General features: G+C 42.7%; 1 protein-coding gene and 1 long non-coding RNA gene across 5 annotated transcripts; one reads left to right on the top strand and one right to left on the bottom strand.

The window, feature by feature from the left end:
* The first annotated feature begins 115 nt into the window (after nt 1-115).
* LOC112668696 (uncharacterized) lies at nt 116-14,062 on the top strand. 4 transcript variants are annotated; one of them, XR_007405088.1, is made up of 3 exons: nt 116-481; nt 650-714; nt 12,658-14,062. It is a non-coding gene; the product is annotated as an uncharacterized LOC112668696 (long non-coding RNA). The 4 variants fall into 4 exon arrangements; XR_007405086.1 differs by lacking the exon at nt 12,658-14,062 and adding an exon at nt 8,907-11,727; XR_007405087.1 differs by lacking the exon at nt 12,658-14,062 and adding an exon at nt 5,174-5,443.
* On the bottom strand, nt 11,742-15,066 carry SS18L2 (SS18 like 2). The gene is made up of 3 exons (XM_025461166.3): nt 14,742-15,066; nt 14,396-14,472; nt 11,742-12,466 (listed from the first exon to the last, which is right to left on the bottom strand). The coding sequence occupies exons 1-3, from the start codon at nt 14,808-14,810 to the stop codon at nt 12,379-12,381; spliced, it is 234 nt and encodes a 77-aa protein (XP_025316951.1). The 5' UTR covers nt 14,811-15,066; the 3' UTR covers nt 11,742-12,378.
* Nucleotides 15,067-16,021: the final 955 nt, after the last annotated feature.

Raw genomic sequence — 16,021 nt, 5'->3', positions numbered from 1 at the left:
CTCTAGCCCGACTCTCCTATACCTGAACTCGTCTTTTTTTTGCCCCGCCCCTTCCCGCCCCCTCCCGCCCCGTTAGAGTCAGGCGTCCAATCTGGGAGTCCTGGCCGCGCCTGCGCTCTCTGTTTCCTCTCGCCCTCCCTCCGGATCCGTGTGTCCGCGTCCTTTCCCGTATCGCGAGGCTTCCGTGTTGCGTACACCTGCTTGCGAGCGGCGAGGAAAGTGGCAGTGGAGCGACGGATCTTTTGGCCTCTTTTCCTTTTTGCAAGAAGTAGATGATCCTCTCCTCTTGTTAGGCTGTCGCATTTCAAAGGGCTTAGGTGTGCGTTCGTTCCGCCTCTGGCGCCCACGTCGCTGGGATAGTCTTTGTCCATGGCCATTCATCTTTTGTGAAGAGTCCGCGCAAGACCTTTGCCCACGTTTTATTCGTGTTCGTCTTACTATTGAATGCGGGAGTTCCGAGTACAAATGTGTTGTCAAACAGGTGACATATGTATGCTCTAAATGCAGATCTTTTGTCCTATGTAATTCCGAATGTTTTCTCCGGAGCTGGGCCGTTTTCATTGTTTTGATGATGGTTTGTGCAAAGCAGATTTCAATTTCAGTGAAGTTACTTAGTTTTCACGTGTGGTTTGTGCTTTTTCTGTGCTAGGAAGTCTGTACTTACCCCAACCGCTTGAAGACTTTCTCCCGGATTTTCTTCTAGAATGTTTACATGTAAGTCTAAGATCTATTGGAATTTTTCGTTGTGTCGGGTACAAGTTGAAGTTCTTACCCCCTCCTCCCCATGGAAACATAGAGTAGTTCCACCACCATTTGTTGGAAAAAACTGCCTCTTGTCAGTTGAATTACCTTGGCTTTGTGATGACTTATGTGTGGATCTGTTTCTGGACTTTATTTTGTTGACTGTTCGGTGTATCTTTATGCCAGGGCCCATTGTTTTGTTTTAAGTTATTTTCTTAAAACTGTAAAATACACACTGCACAAAATTATCATTTAACTCTGAGTGTACAGTTCAGAGGCATTAAGTACATTCTCATTGTCGTGCAATCACCAGCATCTCTCCACATTTTTTTTTTTTATCTCCACATTTTTCATCTTGGAAAACTGAAACTCTGTATCCATAAACCAGTAACTCTGCATTCTCTGCACCCAGCCTCAGGCAACTACTCTACATTTTTTTTTTTTTTTTAAGATTTTATTTGAGAAAGTGTGAGAGATGAAGCAAGCATGAGCAGGGGGAGGGGCAGGGGAAGAGGGAGAAGGAGGCTCTCCAGTGAGCAGGGAGCCTGCTGCTGCTGGATTCCCAGGTTCCTGGGATCATGACCTGAGCAGAAGGCAGAGACTTAACTACCTAAACCTCCCAGGCGCCCCTCCCCCCCGTTTTTAGTTTATTGGGGTAAGAACACTTAACATGAGATCTACCCTCTTGACAGTTTTTTTTTTTTCTAAGATTTTATTTATTTATTTATTTGAGAGCAAGCGTGACCCAGTGGAGGGAGGAGCAGAGGGAGAGGGACAAGCAGACTGCTAGCTAAATGGGGAGCCTGGCACAGGGCTGAATCTCACAACCCCAAAATCATGACCTGAGCCAAAATCAAGAGTTGAATGCTCAGCGCAAATGAGCCACCCAGGCACCACCCCCCTCCCCCAACCTTAACAGATTTCAAGTGTAAGATATGGTATGTTAATCAATAGACACAATGTTGAAAAAAAATAGGCACAATGTTGTACAGCAGATTTCTAGTATTCATCCATCTTGCCTAGGTGAAATTTTATGACCATTGATAACAACTACTTTCCCTCCCTTCTCATCCTTTGGCAATTATAATTTTATACATTGCTTCTATAAGTTTGACTATTTTAGTTACCATGCATTAAATGGAATCGTACAATTTGTGTCTTGTGACTGACTTGTTTCACTTAGCATAATGTTCTCCTTTCATCAATGTTCTCACATATTGCAGGATTTCCTTTTTTTAAAGGCTAAATAGTACTCCATTGTATGAATATACCATAATTTCTTTATCCATTCATCAGCAGATGGACGGACACTTGGGTTCCTTCCATCTTTAGCTATTGTGAAGAATACTGCTGTGTGGATGAGTGTACAAATTTCTCTTTGAGATCCTGCTTTCAGTTCCTTTGGGCACATATCCAGAAGTGGAATTAGTAGGTCATAAGCTAATTGTTTAAAAAAATTTTTTTAAGGTTTTATTTATTTGAGAGAGAGAGTGAACAGGGGAAAGGACAGAGGAAGAGAGACAAGCAGGCTCCAAGCTCAGCAGGGAACCCAACCTCAGCTGGATCCCAGAACTCTGGGATCATGACCTGAGCCAAAGACAGATGCTTAACCCACTAAGCCACCCAGGTGCACCCAGCTAATTCTGTTTTTATGAGGAACTGCCATTCTGGTTTTCATGGTGACTGCACTATTTTACATTCCCATCAGCATTGCACAAGGTTTCAATTTCTCAACATCGTCACCAATACTTGTTATGTTGTGGGTTTGTTTTTTTTTTAATTGCCATCCTAATGAGTGTGAAGTGGCACACAGTTTTGGTTACTATAGCTTTATAGTAAATTTAAAAATTAGAGTCACTTAGGTAGTTTCTCATCTGTTTTTGCACCTGTGCCACCTTGTAAAGTGCACAGACCTGCACCATCATGGAAGTGCTATACCTGTCAGAGGTTGCCAGATCTCCCTCTCTAAAAGTACAGTATCCCTAGTAGAGCAAGTCACCTGGGTTTCACATTTGTAACCTAGGCTGAATTGAGAGCCAGTGATCCTGGGTCTGATTTTGCTTACAGTGTTACAGCTAACCATTTAATAGTTTTGGAAAAAACAAAACAGTACATGCCTATTCAGAGATGAAATTAGTTGGTAAAGCTAACTTCCATACAAAGACTTAGGAAAGAAGGGGAGCAATTGGTCATTACTGTGCTTTGGGGCAGCTGGCTTCAGTGTAAGGTTGGCTTTAGGGCCCTGGAATGAAATGCTTAATTTGAGGAGTATTTAAAATACTTTGAATCTCCTGGAATTCATTCTTATCTTGACACTCCACTAAAAGTGTCTTTCTTGCCACTGATTATATGATCTGGGGCAAATCACTCTGATCCTGGAGTTCAGTTTCTTCATCTGTAAAATAAGCAGGATGAAATATGTTCTAAGTTCTCTCTTTGCTGAAAATTATTTTATTCTGTCCTGTGAGTTGAAATTATATTTCAGATTTGAGGATAAGGTATGCTACTTGGTTAAGGTGAAGAAACTACCAGGATAAGACCTAGGGCTAGCATCCACCAAACGGACTGATACCTCTTCCCTCATCAGCAAGAGTAGTAGAAAATTAATATCCAAGGAGTTTACAAACTCAGGCTTAATTTGGAGAAGACTCAGTAGTAGGAATTTTCAGGTAATGATTTTGGGTGTTAAGCTTATTACAGCAGGATTACACCAGCAGTTGGCACTTCAATGGATAGGACTCTTGCAAAACTAATCAGGAGTACTAGTGGGGAAATTTAGATGAAACATAATTTTCTAGAAAATAGAAATTACCAAAATTGACTCAAAGAAATAGAAGGCCTGAATAAACTAACAAGCATTGAAGAAGTTGAATTAGTAATCCCTAATTTTCCAAACAACTGTGAAGGACTTTTTTTTTTATTATTGGAGTTCAATTTGCCAACATATAACATAACATCCAGTGCTCAACCTGTCAAGTGCCCCCCTCAGTGCCCATCACCCAGTCACCCCAACCCCCCACCCAACCTCCCTTTCCACCACTCCTTGTTCATTTCCCAGAGTTAGGAGTCTCTCATGTTCTGTCACCCTCACTGATATTTCCCATTCATTTTCTCTGCTTTCCCCTTTATTCCCTTTCACTATTTTTTATATTCCCGAAATGAAATGAGACCATATAATGTTTGTCCTTCTCGGATTGACTTACTTCACTCAGCATAATACCTTCCAGTTCCATCCATGTTGAAGCAAATGGTGGGTATTTGTCATTTCTAATGATTGAGTAATATTCCATTGTATATATAGACCACATCTTTATCTATTCATCTTTCAATGGACAGCAAGACTCTGTGAAGGACATTTTGACATAACTAAATGGGAAATTTGATAATGGTCTAGATATTAGGTGAAATCAAGGAACTACATTTAATTTTGATAGACACCTAATAATGAATAATGAAGATAAAGATAATGAAATTGTGGTTATGCAAGAAAATGTTCTTAGTTTTTTAGGTATAATGAGTGAAACAAATGTGCCAAAATCTTCATTATTGCATCTAAGTGAGAGGTATATGGGGATTTTTGAGCTATGTTCAAAATTTCAAAATTTCAGTTTCTTTGAAATTACTCATAATAATACCAGTAAGAACAAATATAGTCTTCCTTTCCAAAAACACAAGTTCCACATTGTCTCATAGGCACATTTTACCAGACCCTTAAGGATCAATAATCTTTTCTCAATCAAAATATTTTAGAGAATGGAAAAAAGACAGCTACCTAACTTATCTTGTGATGCCAATACCAAACAAAGAGGGCAAGAAAGTTATGGACCTGGGGCACCTGGGTGGCTCAGTCAGTTCAGCATCTGCCTTTGGCTCAGGTCATGATCCAAGTGTCCTGGGATCAGGCCCACATCTGGCCCCTGCTCAGTGGGGAGCCTATTTCTCAGTCTATTTCTGCTGCTTCCCCTGCTTGTGCTCTCTCCCTCTCTCTGTCAAATAAGTAAATTAAATCTTTTTTGTTTTTTAAAGGAAGTTCTAGACCAATCTCATTATAAACATGGATTTAAAAGTCCAAATAAAATACTAGGAAATGGACTTTTCCTAGTATTTAAAACCCAAATGCATTAAACCCCCAGATGTTCATGACCTAGTTGGCTTTAACTCAGGAATGCAAAGATGATTCAGCATCAGAGAATCTATTCCTATAATTCACCATATTAACAGATTAAAGAAAAGGCACATGATTATCCCAATGTATGGTGTATTGGTTATCTATCTATTGCCTCTCAGCTCCTTTAGTATATCCTCTGTAATACACAGGTTAGCCTCAAGCAGGGATCCCTACCAAGTTAACTTTTACATTTTTATAACTTAGGGAAAGGACAAAAAGATGAACAAAAGGAGAGAAAAGAAATCCAATTTATTTATTTTACAGAGCACAAGCAGGAAGGATGTAGGGCTGGATCCCAGGACCCTGAGATGCTTAACCAACTGAGCCACCCAGGGGCCCCTGCTTACACCATTTTTTAAATAAAAAGATATCCTGTATCTTCAATAGAAAATTGTACAGAAAAGAGTAAGTCCAAGACTGCCATCTTTAGAAAGACTTGCTTAAAAGTTGGCCTGTGGGTGGATCTGGGAACCTGTACTGTAATCAATTTCCAACATTTATTTTTTTTTAATATTTTTTTTCCAACTTTTATTTATTTATGATAGTCACAGAGAGAGAGAGAGAGGCAGAGACACAGGCAGAGGGAGAAGCAGGCTCCATGCACCGGGAGCCCGACGTGGGATTCGATCCCGGGTCCCCAGGATCGCGCCCTGGGCCAAAGGCAGGCGCCAAACCGCTGCGCCACCCAGGGATCCCAATTTCCAACATTTAAAGAAAACTTCAGTTAAACGATTAGTGCTTCACTCTGCCTAAACTGTTTGAGCAAACAATATGGTTTATGCTGAGCACCTGCTTTCCTTCTTGAAATCTGGAAATTTGGTATGTACTAGGCAGAGGATGCATACATATGTGACCATCTCCCAGTAAAAACTTTGACCACTGAGTCTTTAATGAACTTCCCTGGTAGACATTTTCTCACGTGTTGTTATGATTCATCCCTGGAGGAATGAATTGGGAGGGGGAAGCTAGAACCTGGTTTCCTCTGGGCTTCACCCCATATGCCTTTTCCCTTTGCCGATTTTGTGTTCTTTTGCTGTAATAAATCATAGCTATGAGTACAACTATATGCTGAGTCCTTTGAGTCCTCCTAGCTAATCATCAAAACTGGAGGTAATCTTAGACCTACAACACAACAACAAATATACCAGAATTTGATAACAAAAATCTATATTGAAAATTTGAAAACACATTTTCTTTTAAATCCTAGATTTCTTTTTTGTGGAAAACGAGGGAGTAGACTATTTCATTTTACATAAAAATGTGTAGTTTGATAGAATAACATTCTCATAATATTAGTCAAGAGCAGATGGGCTTTCTTTTCTCTATGAGGGTCAGAGGACATGGCCATAGCAGCTCCAAACATACATCTTTATAGCCTGGAAGTCTGAGGGGATAGCACTTTATCTGCCAGCACTAGTAAGAAAAATCCCAGCAAGACATCTGATTGACTTGATGATGTTAATATGCCCGTCAGTCTTGATGGCCACAATAGTGGGCAATACCTGTGATTGATCAGCTTGGGGTGGGGCCAGTAATCAGGAGAAGCATGGGGGTATGGCAGCACAGAGATGGCCACTGAGGCAATGGCTACCAACTAAGAAGTCACCTTAATTGTTGATACTACATCCATCTTTTGGGCTTTTAGGCAAGTGGCTTTTTTTAGCCACTAACTTGCATTAAAGCAGGACTATATTTCACAAATGTTGAATGCTTCATCCTCTTTAGCAGGGAACTTGGATCCCACCAAATTCATATAAAAAACACTATGACAAGCACTTCCTGTTAGACAGTTTCCTTACTCTCTGATCAATTTGTTCTCTGATTTCAAACTCTAAATTCTGCTGAGTCCTTGGTTTTTTCTAGACACTAGTTTTTGCTAGTAAATTAGGTTGTGGTAAAAATTTTTCATCTGCTCTGGTACTAATGGAAGCTATATTTGCTCAGCCAATCCATCTGGGTCTATCCACCAAAGGTAAAGCATTAAACAACCAGTATCTTGGTTGTTTCCCTTAGAAGAGGATTCTCAGACAATGGTTTGAATGCAACCTGCTTATTTGAAAAGTGGCCCTAGGAAATTCCATCTAGAGAGTGAAGAAGTGAACTGGGAGGATAGCCAATAAGGTGTGTGCTATTAAGCCATCTACCTTAGTGGTGATTAGAGCTTAACCCTGATGGGGAGCTCTGGCAACCAGTACAGAAGAAACATCTTGGAATTGTCCCTATGGAGGGGTGAGGGAGCTGGGACGTTAATACTCCCAGCTCATCTAATACCTATGAGTATACTCATAATAATCATAATACTCCTTTACCGAGAGTCAGTTGAGGGCTGTTCCCAGCATGGTAATCCCCAGGTTCTTCTGGTCTGCTATGCCTGGGCAAGGCAGACTTCCAGTTTTAGAAAAAAGTCTTCAGGACAGAGATACAGATACGTACTGCTGGGACTCAGCTGCAGTACAATTAAAGTTTGAGGAATGAGTGTGGGATGCTGAAAGCTTCTGCTGCCACTGGCAATTTTTTGTTTGCAGACAAGAGTGTTCAGGAATTGAAAAGCCTAGACTTTTTCTATGCTATATAAGAAGCACTTGGTAATTTCACTTGGAATCCCTGCAGCTTCAATATCTGGACAATTTCTCAGCATCCTTGGTCTTGCATAGTGCCCTGGTCCATGCCTGGTGTGGGTCTCTTTTGTCTTGTCAGGCTTATTAGGAGCTCCCTGAAAGCAGGGCACTGTGCTCCTTCTTCTCTATTTTCTTCACGAGCCCAGCATAAGGCCTGGTCAACTTCTGTTATAATTGAGTTTTCTTCACGAGCCCAGCATAAGGCCTGGAGAACTCATGTTATAATTGAGTTGATGACCACATAGGTGAACACTGCTCTATAAATGGACTCAAGAGAAAGAGAGGAAAAAATAACCAATTGGAATGAAAGGTCTTTGCATAGCTCTTGCTTCTGTCTGTACTGCTTGGTCCCTTGATGGTCACGTGTCAGGTTTTGTTATTCATATCTCAGCTGCAGTGTTACTTTCTAGGGTCATTCCTGATTCCATAATTTAAAGTAGCCACCCAGACACTCTCCAGCACATGACCCTGATGTAATTCTCTGCACAGCACTTATTGCCATGTGAAGCTTTCCTTGATTGTTTATATTTTATTGCCTGTCTCCCCCATAAATACAGGTTATTTATACTGTGTTGTCTTCTTTACATGAGAATGAGGTTTCCGTGAGAGCAATGACATTGTCTGGCTTCCTCACTGCAGGACCTTCAGTCATACTAGTGATTCAGAAAATATTTTTTGAATGAATGAGTTTATCACAAGCAGAAATGAAAAAACCTCCCTTTGGACCCTAGACTCTTATTAAAAAGATTTAGGAAGGAAAGAAAGGTCCCAGTGACTGAACAGAACACCTAGATTCCAGAGGAATATCTGTAGGGTTTTCATTGGGAAAAGAGTAATAGATTAATTAACTTCTTAAATTTGCCTTTATTAAAAAATGGAATCAAAACCATATTATGTGTGAGGTAGAGTACCAACAAAATGAAGATACTATGTACCCAGCTTAAGAAATAGACTAGATGATTCTAGGAATCATCATCTTTAGGAAGGGAAGTTGATTATAGAGGTTTAAGAGCATAGGAGATAGCATTGAACATCCTTTCCTCCCTACCCATATTGTTACTTGGGGTCCCCAAAAGTCAGACTGAGATGTCAAAAAGCCTCATGAGGCAGTGGAAATATAGCTTCACAATTTGTGGAATAAACCTGACCTCAAGGGAAACCTGGGTGGTTTGGTGGTTAAGCGTCTGCCTTTGGCTCAGGTCATGATCCCAGGGTTCTGGGATAAGAGTCCCATATCGAGCTCCCTGCAGGGATCCTGCCTCTCCCTCTGCCGATGTCTCTGCCTCTCTTGCTGTGTCTCTCATGAATAAATAAATAATCTTAAAAAAAAAAAAAAGGAAAGAAACCTAACCTCAAATTATCTGCTTTCTTTGTTTTAGCTGCCATATCCTCATCCCAGGAGAATGTGATAATGACAGAAGTCATCACGGTTGCAAATCCTGGGAGGCAGGCTTGGGAACCCCAGAGAAAGGCTCAGGCCCTCTGTAGGCTGTTGGGAGATCAGCTTGACCCTGAGAGCTGGAAAAGGGTAGACAGGCTGAGTAGAGACTTAATCTTGAAGCAGGAGGTCCTCTGAGGAGAGAGAACGGTGAATACATTGGTCAGGTTTGGTCTTCACCTTTTTAAATCACGTTTCACAACTATATTGATTTCTGGGCCCATTAAGAGGGATGGCAGATACTTGTGCTTCAGGCTGTCTCTGAAGCAGACAGGTAGAGGTGGGTGGGTGTGGGCACATACAATGACAACTAACTGGCCTGTCCCAGCTTCTCCAGTGTATCTCCCCAGAAGGGGGCCCTCTGGAGATAGGGTAAACTGTAGCTTAAGTAGCCTCAGCTGTTTCCAGAGGCTGTGATTTGCCCTGCTTCAGTCCTCTGCGTGCGGATTGAAATACCTTCCAAGAGACAAAGGGAGGGGAACACAGCAGGTCATAAGCTCCTTCCATCTGAGAGAGAACTGGATTTTGTCTTCAAGGCTATTATCCCTGCTACACAGGAAGCTACACTTAACTGCTCTAGGCCACGCTGGCTTACTCAGAGCCCACACACTGGAACCTCTGATGCTCCATCACAGACCCTCGCCTACCTTGCTGGTAGTCAACAGTTCCTGCGAGATCAGACTCAGCCTTGTGCTGGCAGAAGCCCACCTCAGGCGCTGCCATGCCACTTTTTACTTTCTTCTTCTTCTGACATCTAGGGCCAACTTGGCTGCAAAGGCTGCTTATTAGTCCAGTCCCCTGTAAGCAACGCCAACTCAGGTGGACACTTCTGGGACATTTGTATGCTTTTGAGATCATCCCCCAACCACCAATTGAGCTCTTATTGCCTACAGCAATGACCTTGGCAACACACCCATTTAGTGGCTTTTCCTCATTCTCTGTCTCACTCTTCTCACAGCCTTATTCCTGCTTCCTGAGATCATCTCCCAAATAAACTATCTGTGCCCAAGGCCTTGTCTCAGGCTGTTTTAGGCGAGACCCAAATTGAAACATCAGCTGGTGCTCTCATTCCAGCTAGAGCCAAGCCATTTGTAGACAAGCCAAGCTGCCTAGTAAAGAGAGACAGCTGCCATCCAACTCCAGCTGATGGTTGCCATGTGGACCTACAGGGCCAGCATGGCTAGAAATCCAGGCTTTAATGGAAAATCCTCTCTAAATATTAGTAACTAATTCAAAACTAAAAACATTGCATAGTGCCCACCATATCTGCTCACCAGGTCAGGCCCAAGAGCCCACTTGGCATAGAGTATGGGCACCAATCCCATGAACAGAGGCAGAAGGAAGAGTCTGTTAATGGGTTAGAACCCTAAGGATAGAATAGGTGAGGGAGCAAAGAACAGGCTTCTTCCCAGACTTAAGAAGGGCCAGAAAGGGCCAGAGCCCTCAGATAACACATCAGAGCACACATTAATACATTGTGTTTACTACATGCCCAGCTCTCAACCACAGTATCTCAATCTAACAACCTTAGGAGGCAAATACTACATTCATTATCCTCATTATATAGGTGAGGAAACAAGAGCTCTCAGAGGTTCAATTGAGCTATGATTCAAAATGAGATCTCTCTTCACTATGATACATTAGTCTCTCTGGGTTGCAACCCTTGATTCCTACTAAATAAGCCAGGCACCAGAGGTTCTAATTTTGTGTTTACTTAAGAAAATCTCCCTGCCTCATTTTACAGATAAGTCTCAAAGAGAGAAAGTTCTTTATTGAATAAAGATAATAAAGGCAGAGGGATGATAAGATAGGAAACCATCAGTATAAATCCCTGATGAAGTAATAGATCAAAACTTGGTAAATCATAATTTAAGTGAAAGGCTATTGAGCACCTGATTAATAAATCAACTCATTCTTGATGTGATGCAAAAGCAAGTACTGCTTCTTACCTTATGATGTATACTTACCTCCTATGATGTATACTTGCCAAAAATATTAGAATCTCAGTCTGAATGAGCCTTTAGATCTACCAGTTTATAGGAAAAGTGGGCAATAGTGGGACATATTTAATGACACCATAGGGATCCAACTAGGCAAATCCAGAATATGAGAAATTTTAGGGCAAGTGACCTAGTTTTTGCACCAATAGCAAAGAAGACAAGAAGGGGAACTGCTAATTATTTTTACAGAGACTTAACGGACATCAGCACAATGCAGTGTATGAATCTCGTTTGGATCCTGAGTTAAATCAACAAAAAGACATTCCATGATAACTGATGGGGTTCAGGACATAATACTCCAAAACGTGGCACCTTGGCTTATTGAATATTTTGAGCTGAAGCATCTGAAAAATGGCAGATATTGGAAGGACTCTCTGACCTCCCATGAACCAGGTGATGAGACCCTCATGTGAGAGGTGCCCTCCCTATACCCAGAAGAAAGGCGCATCCTTATCTCTTAAAATGGAGGGACACTGAGAATTTGAATGAAAAGGCCAGGCTAAGTTCCCCCAGTTTACTACACATAGCTCATATCCTTCTGTCCTCTCAGTTTTCCATAGCTTTCCACTTTTTACCAAATCTCATATAAAAATACTCAGGTTTCGAAAAAAAAAATAAGAAAAAAAATACTCAGGTTTAACTATCTTTGGGTCTTCATTTCCTTGTGAAGGGCTCCCATGTCACATAAAACTTAAATTTTTATGTTTTTCTTTTGTTAATCTGTCATTTGGTATAGAGCCCCAGCCAAGAACCTTCAAAAGATAGGAGGAAGAATGTGTTTTAAAAAGTATTTTAAAAGTTTATTATTAGATTATATTAAATAATAATGAAGAATGACCATTGATTTTGGTAGCAATGGTAGTATTGTTACATATATTTTTAAGTTCTTATAGTTTTTCTAGAAGACCAAATGGAACACTTATATGAAAATCTCTATACCTCAATATGAGTGTTGCATGGAAAGGCAAGTTTTATTTCAAAGCAACCTGAAAAGGATGATCAGGTCCATGACTACAAACTGGTAGAAGGGAGCACACAGTTACATGCCCATTTGGCAGGGCCTCAGTTAGGAGTCTCCCCAATTCCTGTTAATTGCCTATCACCTGCTCAGTTTCCTCTTCAGGTTGAAACTGAAAAGGTAGAATTGAAGATGATGCCCATGATATCTTTTTATCCCAACATGCCTATCAGAAAAGAGGACATCTGGAGTCCACTAAATCTACTTAATTATTAAAGTAAATATTTACACTGAGAATACAGTTAATCTAGTAGCTTTCTTCACATTGTCACATTTTTAAAAGAGCCATAGAGGGTTCATTCATATTTTAAGCAGTTGAGTTGGTAAAGAGCCTGTCTTTACTTCATAGGACATGGATTACACTCAGTTACTCCTCGTGACAGCCAACTGAAAGATTATTCCATTGCTTTTGAAGCACTGGTTGGGTTGGCATCTGCGATGGTAGCCAAATAAATGAGATTTCTATGTAACACATGTTGGTACCTATAGGTGAAAAAGAGGCAAAAATTAGAGGCTTTGTGTTGCTGAACATGAACAAAACACTGGAAAGGAATTTACCCACTATACTGGAATGGCGCATCTATTGATTGGATGATTCAGCATGATCAACCTCCTTGTTTAACCAATGCAAATATATCCAGAATCTTACCTGTTCTCACTTATCACTTTCACAGCTCTCTGGGCCAAGCCACTATCCTTGCTTAGACTATTGTATTGAACAAGTCTATTCCCCACATGGCAACATAAGTGAGTATTGTACAGTTTAAGTCAAGATTTGCCACACCTCTGACTAAAACCCTCCAAATGGTCCCATCTCATTCTGACTAAAGCTTAGCCCTTCCAGCTTTTCTGATGGCCTACAAGGCTCTACACGATTGGGGCCTCTAATTATCTTTCTGACCTCAGCTCCTACCATTTTCCCTTCGCTCACTGAGTTCTGGCTGCTGTATCCTCTTTGCTCTGATTTGAAGACAACAGTGTGCTCCAGTCAATGGGGCTTTTCCACCTGATTCTGTCTCTGCCTTATATATATCCATATGGCTGGCTCCCTCACCTCTGGTTCTACTCAGATGTCCCATCAGAGATACCCTATATAAAACAACACCCCTTCCTGCCACTAACACTGCTTTATTCTTACTCAAAGCACTTATTAGTATGTACCTAATTGTATGATTTCCTCTCTCTAGATTCCTGAGTGTAGAATGTAAACTCCATAAGGGCAGAGCTGGTACCTGATTTGGTAAAAAGCAGAGCTGGTTTTGGTACCTATTCCCCAATAGCTGCAACAGTTTCTGGTAGTCAGTAGTACTTATGAAATATTTGTGGAACAAACTTAATGAAGGGACAAGGCACTTTTATGGTATTAATATGAGCTTACTATTGTAGTGATTATCAATCAAGGAGCATAATTCTCTATCCAGGAAGACAAATCAGACTAAGGGAGCCAGGAAGTATGGCCTATAAATGTGAAATCTTGATAACTTTCTTACCCATAGGTTGAGAACATTTTTGCAACTATTTTCTGTATAGAAAAATGAGAGTTTACTATAAACTGCAAAAAAGCAAATTACCCGATGCCAGAACCAAATGTAAAGACTCACCCAAAGATGGATATCTCAACTATTTCATTGAGTTGTTCAGTAAGGGACTATAGGTGATTTTTTTTTTTTTTTTTAGGGGATGGGGAAAGTATGGTTTTCTTAAAGAGGTCTTCAGTAGGAATGAAAAATGTATTTTTCTATAATAAATGGAGCATAGTCCTGGACTACATTTAGAAAAGAGACTATTGTCTCTCCTTTTGGTATATAGCTAGAGACCACATTCAATTACTGTGCAGAATTTGCCTTTGGCTTAATTAACTTGGAAGTCTTTTATTGGTCTTTGTGTGCATTACAGGCTGACTCCAAGTTAGAAAATGAAGGGGATGGGGCGCTTAGTTGGTGAAGCCTCTGACTCTTCATCTTAGCTCAGGTCTTAATCTCAGGGTGGTGAGTTCAAGACACTCCTAGGGCTCTATGCTAGTCGTGAAGTCTACTTAAAATAAATAAATAAATGAAAGGGAACTCAGCAGTCAAATGATCTGACACCCCCGCCCCCGCCCGAAAAGCTGGAGATAAGCTGGAGATCTATGAGGAGAAAGGGGCCACAGCTCACATCTCCTGAGACTAGTTTTCCATCTCTGTTGCCATCAGCTGACACGTCTACCTGAGATTTGCAATGAGCATAACTCAAGTTTTGAAGATGGTGCCACGTCTGAATCTAGACTTCACAATGTGCTGTGTGGCCTTGGGCAGGTAAGCAACTTCCCTGAGAGCTTCATGGGCAATCCATCACCCAAGACTCCCAGTTCAGGGCGGTTGCTGTATCATGGTTTCAGCCTACACCAAAAGTAGAGGTGGGGAGGGTACTTACTGGACGCACTCATTCGCCCGGCCTTTGTTCTGATACTCCACGATACAGCGGATGAGTTGGTCATTCTCCTCCAAGAGCTGAAAGGCCAGAGAAGGGGGCCAGTCAGCGTGTGAACGGGACAGCCGGGAACACTCCCCGCACCGCTCCCACCCCGACCCCCGCTGTCTCCAATGCCGAGCTGTCCCGCCCCAGTGCCTTTGCCGACTCCGTTCCCGTCTCACTCCACACCCCTGCAAGTCGACCCCCTACGCACGCCACAAGCCTGAGCTGAGATGCTGCTCCCTCCAGGAAGCTTCCCTCGGGATCTCGACTAAGGAACGTGTCTCTGCCCGCGCTTAGCGCTCACCCGCTGGATCGTCTCCTGGTTGACTTCCGCCTTGCCTTTCAGCCAGTCCGGTACGAAGGCCACCGACATCCCGGAAAGCCGGGTGGGACCCCGGCCTCAGGCCCCGCGCACCCCCACGCCTGGAGCCAACCAGCAGCCCAGCCCCAGCCCCACTAGGCCACGGCGGGACCGACCCACGCTCTCGACGTCGATTGGGTCCTCCCGTGGACCGGGCCCGGGCGCAACGTCATTCGTGATTGGGCGCGCCAGGGCGATGCTCGGAGCGTCAGCCTGCGCCCCGCCCCTGGGGCGCGGAGCCGCCTGCCCCTGCGGGGCTTGTGCGCAGTCAGCGGGGCTAGCCTCGGGGGCGGGGCCGTGCGTCAGGTCCGCCTGCCCGGGTCACGGGGGCTTCGTGGCCGCAACCCGCTTTCGGTCTCCGAGTCTACGCCTCCCTCTTTCGACATCACTGCGGTTCCAACAGATCTGCGTCTGGAGCATGAACCCTAGCCTTTGCCTCCTGCCAAGCCAAACCCTGCAGGGCCTAGGAAAACACTGGTGTTAGCTTTACTCTTTGCAGAGGGAGAAACTCGCATACATACCTATTTTTCCTCTGGGTAGTAATAATGCTTATTAGGTTTACAACCCTAGAAGGCACTATTATTTTCTCCATTTTACAGACGAGAAAACAGGTGAAGTAACCTGCCTAAGATCTAACGGCAATTAAGGGCAAAGCTGGTATCTGTACACAGGGAGTATGGCTTTTTTAGAACCCTTGTTCTTTTTTTTTCTATAATCTTTTATTTATTTATTTATTCATGAGAGACTCACAGAGGCAGAGACACAGGCACAGGGAGAAGCAGGCTCCCTGCAAGGAACCCAATGCAAGACTCGATCCTGCACCCCAGGTTCATGACCTGAGCCAAAGGCAGAGGCTCAGCCACTGAACCACCCAGGTGCCCCTAGAATCTTCAGTCTTAGCTATTACTCCATACTGCCCACGCAACATACTGCAGAGGTGGTTTGCTGCAAGAGAAAAGAAGGAAGCTGGGCCCACCCACGTAGGCCATATAGTTAGTACCAGCAACCACCGAAACTCTGAAGTGGTTGTCTTCTCTCTGGTTTAGCCCATCCCTTAAGGACCTGGGAACAAGGTTGGTTTTCCTTGCAGCACAGAATGAGCGGCAGCCACATCATTTGGAAGACCTTGGAAAAATTTTCTCAAAAAAGATCTGGGGCAATTCTTCCCCAGAGCTTCATTTCCCTGAGTGGTGACCCTGACCCAGAGCACTCTCATCTACTTT

Source organism: Canis lupus, chromosome 23 (genome assembly GCF_003254725.2).
Source record: "Canis lupus dingo isolate Sandy chromosome 23, ASM325472v2, whole genome shotgun sequence".
Taxonomy (NCBI): domain Eukaryota; kingdom Metazoa; phylum Chordata; class Mammalia; order Carnivora; family Canidae; genus Canis; species Canis lupus.
Note: the sequence above shows the minus strand (reverse complement) of the source record. Positions and strands in the feature narration are given on the sequence as shown.

Excerpts from the sequence above, each read along its gene's own strand:
- SS18L2 (XM_025461166.3), bottom strand. The coding sequence starts at position 14,810 with ATGTCGGTGGCCTTCGTACCGGACTGGCTGAAAGGCAAGGCGGAAGTC. Across the intron at positions 14,473-14,741 it reads ACCAGGAGACGATCCAGCGG|CTCTTGGAGGAGAATGACCA; the intron begins GTGAGCGCTAAG and ends CTGGCCTTTCAG. Across the intron at positions 12,467-14,395 it reads CGGGCGAATGAGTGCGTCCA|GTACCAACATGTGTTACATA; the intron begins GTAAGTACCCTC and ends TTTCACCTATAG.